General features: G+C 33.8%; 1 protein-coding gene across 2 annotated transcripts in view; it reads left to right on the forward strand.

Annotated features, from left to right (window-relative positions):
• The window catches only part of LOC139518130 (ubiquitin-associated domain-containing protein 2-like), a 41796-nt gene extending 37074 nt beyond the window's left edge, over positions 1 to 4722 (forward strand). For both annotated transcript variants that reach the window (XM_071309819.1, XM_071309820.1), the window contains exon 10: positions 4563 to 4722. In XM_071309819.1, coding sequence (XP_071165920.1) covers positions 4563 to 4673 — 111 coding nt within the window. In that variant the 3' untranslated portion in view covers positions 4674 to 4722. The remainder of the gene's footprint in view (positions 1 to 4562) is intronic.
• Positions 4723 to 13505: the final 8783 nt, after the last annotated feature.

Genomic DNA, 13505 nt, shown 5'->3' on the forward strand with positions numbered 1-13505 from the left:
TTTACAAAAATCTTCTCTGAAACTACTGGGCCAAATTACACCAAACTTGGCCACAATCATCATTGGGGTATCTAGTTTTAAAAATGTGTCCGGTGACCCGGCCAACCATCCAAGATGGCGGCCATGGCTAAAAATAGAACATAGGGGTAAAATGCAGTTTTTGGCTTATAACTCAAAAACCAAAGCATTTAGAGCAAATCTGACAAGATGTAAACTTGTGTAACAGGTCAAGATCTATCTGCCCTGAAATTTTCAGATAAATAGGATAACCTGTTGTTGGGTTGCTGCCCCTGAATTAGTAATTTTAAGGAAATTTTGCTGTTTTTGGTTATTATCTTGAATATTATTATAGATAGAGATAAACTGTAAACAGCAATAATGTTCAGCAAAGTAATATTTACAAATAAGTCAACATGACCGAAATGGTCAGTTGACCCCTTTAGGAGTTATTGCCCTTTATAGTCAATTTTTAACCATTTTTCGTAAATCTTAGTAATCTTTTACAAAAATCTTCTCCTCTGAAACTACTTGGCCAAATCAATCCAAACTTGGCCACAACCATCTTTGGGGTATGTAGTTTGAAAAATGTGTCCAGTGACCCAGCCATCCAATCAAGATGGCCGCCATGGCTAAAAATAGAACCTTGGGTAAAATGCAGTTTTTGGCTTATAACTCAAAAACCAAAGCATTTAGAGTAAATCTGATAAGAGGTAAATTTGTTTATCAGGTCAAGATCTACCTGCCCTGAAATTTTCAGATGAATTGGACAACCCGGTTTTGGGTTGCTGCCCCAGAATAAGTAATTTTAATGAAATTTTGCTGTTTTTGGTTATTATCTTGAATATTATTATAGATAGAGATAAACTGTAAACAGCAATAATGTTCAGCAAAAAAAGATTTACAAATAAGTCAACATGACCGAAATGGTCAGTTGACCCCTTTAGGAGTTATTGCCCTTTATAGTCAATTTTTAACCATTTTTCGTAAATCTTAGTAATCTTTTACAAAAATCTTCTCCTCTGAAACTACTTGGCCAAATCAATCCAAACTTGGCCACAACCATCTTTGGGGTATCTAGTTTAAAAATTGTGTCCGTCAACCCGGTCAACCATCCAAGATGGCCGCCATGGCTAAAAATAGAACATAGGGGTAAAATGCAGTTTTTGGCTTATAACTCAAAAACCAAAGCATTTAGAGCAAATCTGACATGGTTTAATATTGTTCATCAGGTCAAGATCTATCTGCCCTGAAATTTTCAGATGAATCGGACATTTCGTTCTTGGGTTGCTGCCCCTGAAATGGTAATTTTAAGGAAATTTTGCTGTTTTTGGTTATTATCTTGAATATTATTATAGATAGAGATAAACTGTAAACAGCAATAATGTTCAGCAAAGTAAGATCTACAAATAAGTTTACATGATCATAATGGTCAATTGACCACTTTAGGAGTTATTGCCCTTTATAGTCAATTTTTAACCATTTTTCATAAATCTTAGTAATCTTTTAGAAAAATCTTCTCCTCTGAAACTACTTGGCCAAATTTAACCAAACTTGGCCATAATCATCATTGGGGTATCTAGTTTAAAAAATGTGTCCGGTGCCCCACCCAACCAACCAAGATGGCCACCATGGCTAAAAAAAGAACATAGGGGTAAAATGCAGTTTTTGGCTTATAACTCAAAAACCAAAGCATTTAGAGCAAATCTGACACATGTAAAATTGCTCATCAGGTCAAGATCTATCTGCCCTGAAATTTTCAGATGAATCGGACATTCCGTTGTTGGGTTGCTGCCCCTGAAATGGTAATTTGAAGGAAATTTTGCTGTTTTTGGTTATTATCTTGAATATTATTATAGATAGAGATAAACTGTAAACAGCAATAATGTTTAGCAAAGTAAGATCTACAAATAAGTCAACATGACCAAAATGGTCAGTTGACCACTTTAGGAGTTATTGCCCTTTATAGTCAATTTGTAACCATTTTTCGTAAATCTTAGTAATCTTTTAGAAAAATCTTCTCCTCTGAAACTACTGGGCCAAATTTAACCAAACTTGGCCATAATCATCATTGGGGTATCTACTTTTAAAAATGTGTCTGGCGACCCGGCCAACAAACCAAGATGGCCACCATGGCTAAAAATAGAACATGGAGGTAAAATGCAGTTTTTAGCTTATAACTCAAAAACCAAAGCATTAAGAGCAAATCTGACATGAAGTAAAATTGTTGATCAGGTCACGATCTATCTGCCCTGGAATTTTCAGATGAATCAGATAATCGGTTGTAAGGTTGCTGCCCCTGAATTGGTAATTTGGAGGAAATTTTGCTGTTTTGTTGTTATTATCTTGAATATTATTATAGTTAGAGATAAACTGTAAACAGCAATAATGTACAGCAAAGTAAGAACTAAAAATAAGTCACTATGACCAAAATAGTCAATTGACCCCCTAAGAAGTTATTGCCCTTCATAGTCAATTTTTAACAATTTTCTTAAAATTTGAAGATTTTCAATAACATTTTCCACAGAAAGTACTGTTATAGATAGAGATGATTGTAAGCAGCAAGAATGTTTAGTAAAGTAAGATCTACAAACAAATCACCATCACCAAAACACAATTTTGTCATGAATCCATCTGTGTCCATTGTTTAATATTCACATGGACCAAGGTGAGCGACACAGGCTCTTTAGAGCCTCTAGTAATTTTTTCTGTTCTTTCAAATGGTATTTCTTCTCCGAGGAGTATTTGGTAAAGGAATAGGGTAACGTTTTTTTTAATTTATTTTACGTGTTATTTAACAGAACTGAGATACTAGACAAACATAGCATTTACCTCACACTTTTTTAAGTCATGCATTTATGCGTGAATCGTTTTTTGAGTAAAGACCAGTGGCGAATATTTCTGTGTACGTCAAGTCGATTCGGGAAGACCTTTTCAAATGAATTAGGCAGCAACTATTTACTTCATTTTTTGTGGAGGGGGAGGGGGCGTGAGCTATTGATTTTTTTCAGGACAAATTTTGGTGACAAGTCGAAATCAATTTTAGCATTATATATAGTGGCAGCTCAGTAGGTTGAAACAAACAAATTTTTTTTCAGGGCCAAAAACTGAAACATTTTTTGTTTCCAAAACAAAATCCATAGCTCACCACCCCACCCCCTAGCCTTTATGTTTTATACTTGTCTATAATAGCCCCCCCCCCCACACACACACACACCCCGAAAATCAATTGGTTGCTGCCTTATGGGTTCGGCAATTATGCTGCTTTGAGTCTTGATTAGGGGTTAATAAAGTACGTTAATTTTTTCTAACAAAAAAAATCTGTAAAATTTGGACAACAAATAATTATCAAAAATATCAATTTTACTCAAAAATAGTTTCAACTAATAATTATCAAAAATATCAATTTTACTCAAAAATAGTTTCCTCCTTAAATATATACACGATAAAACTAATGTCCTTAATGCCTAGTTTTGTGTACACTTAACCTACACAAGGCCTACATTGACTATCGACTGTGTGTAGGTAAAACATGATTTACACTACATGTAAACATTGAGTTTTATCAATGGGAACGCAATTGTGTTTAGTTTACGTGTGAGTTACACTAACACAACACCGGATTTAGGTCAATGTGAACACGGCCTAAACGGTTTATTTTTTATCTTCAACTTATTCATTATGTTAATTTGGAATCTAATTATCATTAGTTTAAGAAAAAACGTCCAAACCAGTTACTTTAAAATATGTTTGAAAGGAGCTGTTGGGTAAAGCATTCAATCGACAAAAACACCTTTATATACATGTGAAATTTTGTTCATGATCATAAAAGAATAAATTTTCAGAGATGTTCAGGTGCAATATTAAAAATTGACAGGGGCAGAAAATTAAAGAATGTTGAGATCTTCCTGCTGTCCATTTAAGTTGAAACTGCCAGATGAATTCTTACAGGCGCCATAGCCCTTAAAAATGTTACATTTCATCAATTTTGTTTCATTTTTGTCTATATAATTTTGGAAACTATAATTGAGACAGTTTAATTAGGAAAAATGTTAAACATGAAAAGAACTACAAATAAGTCAATAAGGCTTAATTAAATCGTCATACCAATCATTATTGGAGTTATCAATCTTTTATTATGATTTTTACCAATTTTTGGCATTTTGCCTCATATCTTAAAAACTATAACTGATAGAAAGAAACTTTAGGGAGCCAAAGGATCAACAAGTCAAGATCTAATTATAGGATTTTTGTCTATTATTTTGATACTATAAAAAATAGAATAAAACTTTATATAGCAAGGCAACCTCTACAAATATGTCATTATTATTGAAATTACCAGTTAACTCATACAGGTATTCCCATCTATGATGACTTTTACATAAAAATGGCTATTATTGAAGATATAGGTGATAGCACTTCTACTTTTAGCTTTTATCAGAAACACTTATAGCAGGGATTGGAGAATAGCTGACAGTTAATCTTGTGTATCATGTTTATAGTATGTTTTGTAATTTGTATCTAACTTGATCAATAGTTTAATGTTTTCTTTATATATTTTGTAGGTGCAGCACTTAATAGACATGGGCTTCAATGAGGAACGTGTTAGAAATGCTCTCCAGATTTCAAATAATGACATTTCTTCAGCAACTTCAGTGCTTTTACAAGAATCTTGACACAATAAACTCATTTTAACACATTTTATATAAAATACTATTTACAAAAGGTTGTGTTCCAATGATTATTTGGATTTCCTAATCAATCCTAATGACATTTTTAATCTTCGGTACCTAAATAATATAGTAGATCATTATTATTATTAACTCTTAGGGATATGAAGCAATAAAGAGTGAGTAATATAGTAATAAAAATAAGACTTGCTACCTGGATCTACAAACTTGACCTCTTGTCTGTCATTGAAAACAGCCATTATGTACAATTTTTGAAAACGTGAAGAATAACTTGTTTCAAAAGGGAGGTATTATTGTTCTAGGGAGAATCAGCTGAGATTTCATATTTAATGACCATACATTTCTTAAATGTTTAATAGTGGCAATCTTAACCGCAAAAATGTTAACCATGACCATGTTAACTGTGACAAAATCTTAATGTTTAATAGTGGCAATGTTAACCGTGACAAAATCTTAATGTTTTCATAGGGTAGATAACCTAAATGCCTGATTCCTTGTATGAAGATACCTAATACTACAAAGTTTCTGTCTGTCATACTCCATAGAAGATGACCTTATTTTCATGGTTCAGTGATGGTCTGTCTGTCTGTCTATCTGTTCTGTCCCGTCGGTCTGGTTTGGTTTGTTCTGGTCATGTCTGTCTGTCTGTCTGTCTGTCTGTCTGTCTGTCTGTCTGTCTGTCTGTCTGTCTGTCTGTGTTTCCGCGGAACCCTTACAAATGTTTTACTTCTAAAATTTTAATTGAGGTGAATTTATAAAAAGAAGATGTGGTATGATTGCTAATGAGACAACTGTCAACAAGAGACCAAAATGACACAGACATTAACAACTATAGGTCACTGTACGGTCTTCAACAATGAGCAAAGCCCATTGCACGGTGTTTTACTTGGTGGAATGTCAATGCACTTACAGTTATTCTTCACTTGCTTTTTCACAATATTTGTTGCGTGGTATTCTTTGAATTTCACGGCAGTTGTGGTTCTCTTCGGACATGCTTTTTCGAGAAATTCGTCTGGTTCAATAGTGAGAATCAGCCCCTCAACTACTTTTTACATAATTATACACTTCTGGCTTCAACGCCTTGTTCGTCTTGTCTGGAGATCTTGTTGTAGTTCCAGTTTAGCAAGCATTTAGGAGACGTATCCGTCCTTTTTAGCTCACCTGACCTGAAAGGTCAAGTGAGCTTTTCTCATCACTTGGCGTCCGTCGTCCGTCGTCCTGCGTCCGTCGTCCGTCGTCTGTAAACTTTTACAAAAATCTTCTCCTCTGAAACTACTGGGCCAAATTCTACCAAACTTGGCCACAATCATCCTTGGGGTATCTAGTTTAAAAAATGTGTGGCGTGACCCATCAAACCAACCAAGATGGCCGCCATGGCTAAAAATAGAACATAGGGGTAAAATGCAGTTTTTGGCTTATAACTCAAAAACCAAAGCATTTAGAGCAAATCTGACATGGGGTAAAATGGTTGATCAGGTGAAGATCTATCTGCCCTGAAATTTTCAGACGAATAGGACAACCTGTTGTTGGGTTGCTGCCTGTGAAATGGTTATTTTAAGGAAATTTTGCAGTTTTTGGTTATTATCTTGAATACTATTATAGATAGAGATAAACTGTAAACAGCAATAATGTTCAGCAAAGTAAGGCCTACAAATAAGTCAACATGACCGAAATTGTCAGTTGACCCCTTAAGGAGTTATTGCCCTTTATAGTCAATTTTTAACAACTTTTTGTCATTTTTTGTAACTTTTCTAAAAATCTTCTTCTCCAAAACTACTTGCCAAATTTAACCAAACTTGGCCACAATTATCATTGTGGTTTATAGTTGTAAAAAATGTGTCCGATGACCCAGCCTACCAAACAAAATGGCCGACATGGCTATAATTAGAACATAGTGGTAAAATGCAGTTATTGCTTTATATCTTTGAAACTAAGACATTTAGGGCAAATCTTTCAAGATTTAAATGTCCATCAGAATAAGATATATCCCCTCACAAATTTTGAGTTGAATCGGACAACCTGTTGTTTGGTTGCTGCCCTAAAATTGGTGATTTTAAGGAAATTTTGCAGTTTTTGGTTATTATCTTGAATACTATTATAGATAGAGATAAACTGTAAACAGCAATAATGTTCAGCAAAGTAAGATCTACAAATAAGTCAGCATGATCAAAATTGTTAGAGGACCCCTTAAGGAGTTATTGCCCTTTATAGTCAATATTGAACAACTTTTCGTCATTTTTGTAACTTGTATAAAAATCTTTTCTAAAACGACTTGGCCAAATTTAACCAAACTTGGCTACAATCATAATACTAGGGTATCTATTTAAAAAAAAAGTGTCTAATGACCCCGCCTACCAACGAAGATGGCCGACATCAGTAAACACATTAACAGGTGAGCGACACAGGCTCTTGAGAGCCTCTAGTTGATTAGACTAAGTAATCTCCAGTGATAAATTTTGCCGCTTGACGTTGTATCCTTTCAGTTTCAAGCTTGTTTATTTTTATGACCGAGCAGGGGACCCATACTATGGCTCCATATTAAATTATAAGATCCATTCCTAAAGGTTTCTAATCTGACACATATTGGAATGTATGGAATGCCATGACTGCCTTATGTTAATAATCAGCATTATATGCAGTGCTCACAACATTATATGAAGTGCTCACAACATTATATGAAGTGCTCACAACATTATATGCAGTGGTCCAAACATTATATGCAGTGCTCACAACATTATATGAAGTGCTCACAACATTATATGAAGTGCTCACAACATTATATACAGTGGTCCAAACATTATATGCAGTGCTCACAACATTGTATGAAGTGCTCACAACATTATATACAGTGCTCACAACATTATATGAAGTGCTCACAACATTATACACAGTGGTCCAAACATTATATGCAGTGCTCACAACATTATATGAAGTGCTCACAACATTATATGAAGTGCTCACAACATTATATACAGTGGTTCAAACATTATATGCAGTGCTCACAACATTATATGAAGTGCTCACAACATTATATACAGTGCTCACAACATTATATGAAGTGCTCACAACATTATACACAGTGGTCCAAACATTATATGCAGTGGTCACAACATTATATGAAGTACTCACGACATTATATGAAATGCTCAAAACATTATATGAAGTGCTCACAACATTATATGTTTTTTGTTGATGAAGGTGATGATCGGTGATGGTGATGATGATGTTTGATGTATGATTAGATGATTCGGTTAACTTCAAGGTTTTTTAGCGGAAAATTACCATATCCATAATTGGTAATTCCCAGCAAACAATTTTAAACAGTTATTAAAGTCATGTTATCATTAGGGAGCTACCATTTGATTTTTATGGGGGGGGGGGGGGGGGGGGGGACAGGAGTTTTGAGTTAAAAAAAAAAGGCAGGATGAGACACTGTGAAAAAAAAAAAAAAGCAGGATGACAATTTAGGTAAAAAAAGTCAGGATAAACTAATAAAAAAAAAGGCAGGACCGAATAGAGTGAAAAATAAAAAGGCAGGACAGAGATTACAACTAAAAAAAATGCAGGACAAAATTTTTCATCCTAGCCCCCTCATAAAAATCAAATGGTAGCTCCCTTAAGGCAGTAAACAATATTTAAAACTGATTGAAATAAGGAAATTAAGAAGTATGATCAATTTTGATTATCATTTTCATCATATTCACAACATAATATGTATGTACTTTAAGTGTTTTATAAATTGCTTCGCCAAACGCTGGATACAGCCGCAGAGGTCCAACCCTGAACCGTTTGGACAAAAATGGACACACTATTCACGCTTGATACAGGTCTGAATTTGAAATGTAATTAAATATTTGACACATGATAGGTTTCTGACACAGAATAACTGTAGTTGCAGAACTTAAAACTGAATATATAATTTGAATTTATACTTATTTTTTTGGTTTTGCACTTCGCTGTTGCGAATTGCCCCACCCCTCCAAAAATAAAAATAAAATACCCCCCTTTTTTTGTTGATTTTGTGCAATACACTATGCTGTTGCATATTGACCCCAACCCGGAAAAAAAAAAGAACAATGTATCCCCCACTTTTTTTGCAAAACAAAAATATGTGAAAAAGTTTTCTTTTTAATTTCTGAAATCTGATATGAGAAATAAATTTCTTTACACATAATTTAAAAGAGAGGTAATCAAACATGTTTGGATTATCTCAATATATTTGGATTACCTTCCTTACACTGGTTTCAAATTGTCATAATTGGCCATTAACCAACAAATCCTTGTTTCCCTCTCTTTTTTGCCTCTAATTCCTAAACATTTTGAGACATAACACCTCCCCTCCACCCACCTTTCCAAGCAAATCATAACCATCCCTTTGTGGTATGGAAACTTGTGGTATAATATCAGAGAGATTTATACACTTAAGGACTGGAAACTACAAAAATGTTTATCTGGACCCCTTTTTGGCCCCTAATTCCTAAACAGTTGAGACCATAACCCCCAAATCGATCCCAAAACTTTCTTTAGTGGTTATAAACCTTGTGTTAAAGTTCAATTGATTTCGATTTACTTATACAAAAGTTGTTATCCAGAAACCATCGGTCTTTAGCGACGACGACGTGATAGCAATATACGACAATTATTTTTTTTATTTTTTTGCAGTCGTATTAAAACATATAGATTCATACTCATATACAATTGTGCATTTCTGATCATTTGACTCTAAATAAATATCTTCAGATTACTCAGGACTGTTATGACCCAGTATTTTTTCAAGGAGAACCAAATATCTGTCAGAAGTATTCTTTTCTCATCACTTTGTGTCTGTCGTCGTTAACTTTTACAAAAATCTTCTCCTCTGAAACTACTGGGCCAAATTTAACCAAACTTGGCCACAATCATCATTGGGGTATCTAGTGTAAAAAATGTGTGGCGTGACCCGGCCAACCAACCAAGATGGCCGCCATGGCTAAAAATAGAACATAGGGGTAAAATGTAGATTTTGGCTTATATAACTCTGAAACCAAAGCATTTAGAGCAAATCTGACACAGGGTTAAATTGTTTATTAGGTCAAGATTTATCTGGCCTGAAATTTTCAGACAAATCAGACAACCTGTTGTTTGGTTGCTGCCACCAAATTAGTAATTTTAAGGAAAATTTTGCAGTTTTTGGTTATTATCTTGAATATTATTATGGATAGACATATACTGTAAACAGCAATGATGTTCAGCAAAGTAAGATCTACAAACTAGAGGCTCTAAAGTGCCTGTGTCACTCACCTTGGTCTATGTGAATTTTAAACAAAGGAAGCAGATGGATTCATTACAAAAATGTGTTTTGGTGATGGTGATGTGTTTGTACATTTTACTTTACTGAACATTCTTGCTGCTTACAATTATCTCTATCTATAATGAACTTGGCCTAGTAGTTTCAGTGGAAAATGTTAGTAAAAATTTACAAATTTTATGAAAATTGTTAAAAATTGACTATTAAGGACAATAACTCCTTAGGGTCATTATATTAACCGTGCAGACTGACAAACAAAAGAAGTTAACGTTTTATTCACCCCCACAAACTCAGTTTTCATAAGAGATGAGAACTATAAATGAAAATGTTAAACTGGGTCTTGAAAGGGTAAATTTTTCTTATGAAAGGTTATATCTCTATATAAAACTGCTGGTCATATTTAGAAGATAAACTGCTTGGCGTGCTCAAAAGCTTGTAAAAAAAATTGGAATAATTGATGTAAAGTTATGTTAAACACCTACAATAAAATGCTTTAAACTGCATTCTCCATATCATAGATACTTATTCATGTTAAAATGCCAAATTCTGAAAATCGATGCCAATAATGACTCTATCATGACATATATAAGCTAGCGTAATATGGCACTTAGTTGTTATAAAAAGCTGACTAATTTATTTAAAAGGTAATTAATTAAGCTTTTTAAAACTTAATACTGTCTATAAAGTGACACCTTGCTAAAGTTCTTCAGTAGAAAATGAACTCGAGGCATATATCATACAAATTTTCCGTCGATATTCCATTAACTAAAATTTTCATTATTTAACTTACTTTATGCCATGCGTATTTCTTACGATGAACATAACTAGTTCATTCATTCACCTCTTAGTTTCATATTTTCCTCAGAATGAACTTCCAATAAATTAATAAAATTATATCTGTCCAATTGCAGACAATAGCAGACGTTATTTTTTTCTGATATAGTTTTCAATCGAATTGCCTCGATAACATGACTTCAACAACTGTTTCAATTTGTTTGCGGGGCACTATCAATTATGAGTGTATTCGGTAATTTCCGCTAAAAAAAACCCAGAAGTTTACCGAATCATCTCATCATACATCAAACATCATCATCACCATCACCGATCATCACCATCATCAACAAAAAACGTATAATGTTGTGAGCACTTCATATAATGTTGTGAGCACTTCATATAATGTCGTGAGCACTTCATATAATGTCATGAGCACTTCATATAATGTTGTGACCACTGCATATAATGTTTGGACCACTGCGTATAATGTTGTGAGCACTTCATATAATGTTGTGAGCACTGCATATAATGTTGTGAGCACTGCATATAATGTTGTGAGCACCGCATATAATGCTGATCATTAACATAAGGCAGTCATGGCGTTCCATAGGAATGCCACTCAAGTTGAATATATGGTGATCCACGATAACAGCATTATCACTATTGAAATTGTGTTTAATACCATGATGGTTCAATGCCATTAACTTAAATGGAGACAGACATTTGACCTGAAAGGTGGTATGGGATTGCAAAATCAAAACCTAACTGACTATGACATATGGTTAAAGAATGAATATCAATTATATGGGTCAAGGGCAGAGTTGTTATAAATTAACAATATTGCAGAGAAGTGGTTTCAAGTTTCATATAAAGCGACCTGATTGACATGAAATAAAAATCAAAGGAGTATCCCTATTTGTCAAATCTTCAAGGTGAAATAAAACTAGTAAAGCAATATTATATTCTTGTCTAAATCTACAGAAATAGAAATTACTTCAAGTTACATAAATAACTAGGTCACTAGTAACTTAGTTAATGCGTATGTGGGGTATAAGAGCTTGCTTACAACAGGCTTTCATAATCATTTGGTTTGAAAAGGATACTCGAGTAGTCTGTATTCTTGATTTAGAAAAAGTAATTGCAAGAAAAAAATCACATTACTTAGAATACTTTAGATCATTCATCAGGTACATGTAGTCTTTATTAATATGTACAGTAGTCATTGGATATTCATGGTAGATCATTCCAGTAGTCACGACCTATCTATTTGTGCTAAAAAAAAACCAGCCAGTTGTCATCTTCACTTCACATACACACACACATAAGAATATCAATTATATGCTAACGAGACATGTCGCAATGTTAAACTATATTACGCTATGTGAAAATCAAGACTTGCATAACAAATATCCCAATATTAGACACAGTTGCGTCATTTTTCCTCAGAGCTTTCAGCTCTTTGATTAAAGATGATTTTGTGATGTTGTTTATCGAAGGCCTTTTGGCCATCTAGTGTAAGTAATATGAGTTCTTCTAGGATCTCTTTGTAAAAATCTGCAGCAGCAGATAAAATAAAGGCGGTATTCATGCAATGACGATGTTTTTTCAGTGAAGCCTCTTTGTAGCTTACTTTGAATTTTCAGTAGGTTGGGTTCTAATCTGTCCTTTTTTTTTTTAAATACCTTCTATTTATAGGGTAGGAAAGGTATTATTACTGTAATATCTCTATAATTCTCTGGATGTAATTTATCTTTCCCACTCTTGTGTACCGGAGAATCTACTCCTTCTTTTGTTTCTTGTGGCAGATCTTTATCCTTAAATATAAGGTTCACTATATGCACTGTACATGTATGTTAAAAGTTCTTCAGGCACTAGTTTGAAATGCTCTGTTGATAGTCCATCAGGTAAAGGTTCGGTAAGGGCCGATTTTGGTTCAAATTTCAGGTTCATCTGATGAAAGATTTTGGACACTTTGTAAATACTTTTAAAAGTGTCTACTTCAGTCGATTCAATTTATTTTTGTGAAAGATTTGTAGTAATTTCGTCATGAAAGACGCTGAAATTCATGCCATAAATATGAAAAATCAATCAAATATGCCATGATATGTCATTTTCCAGATTTGTTGGTCAAAAATGAAAATTTACCACATCCGTGTTCACTCTCTGCCTTTATATATGTTATGTTTTATCAGAGACAATGTCTCTGGTATTATCATCAAATACAACTTACTTTAAATATCAAGAATGAACACAACTGCAGCCACTTCCATTTGAGACGGGAAATTGTCTAAAATTTAACTCAAATGCTAAAGTTGTGAAGATTTTAGTCATATAGCTTGACTTAATGATGCTGGTACATGATATGTGTGCATTGTATTGTCAAAAACAGCCCATATTTATGTAACAGGAGTATTCTACTTTCCAATAAAAAGCTAAAGGTTTACATTTTAAAAATAAGTAAAACTGCTATATTTTTGGATCAAAAAAGGGTCTTACTAAACCTACTCCTTTAAGATTGTTTTATTTTCTATTACTAATTTTTGTGTTTCGTTCTTATGCCCATTATATTATAAAGCAAAGATCCTCAAAAAATTTAAGCATTTCAAAGAATTTTGATATTTTCAGACCTCGACTGTGCCTTATTTCATGGATAATATAATAACGCCTCAGTACTAGAGGTGAACGGATAATTGACCTCCTATCCACGAAGACACCAAGCATAGTTAACAAGACCGAAACTATGCCCCCTATTGGGA

The sequence above is a fragment of the Mytilus edulis genome, chromosome 3 (genome assembly GCF_963676685.1).
Source record: "Mytilus edulis chromosome 3, xbMytEdul2.2, whole genome shotgun sequence".
Lineage (NCBI taxonomy): Eukaryota > Metazoa > Mollusca > Bivalvia > Mytilida > Mytilidae > Mytilus > Mytilus edulis.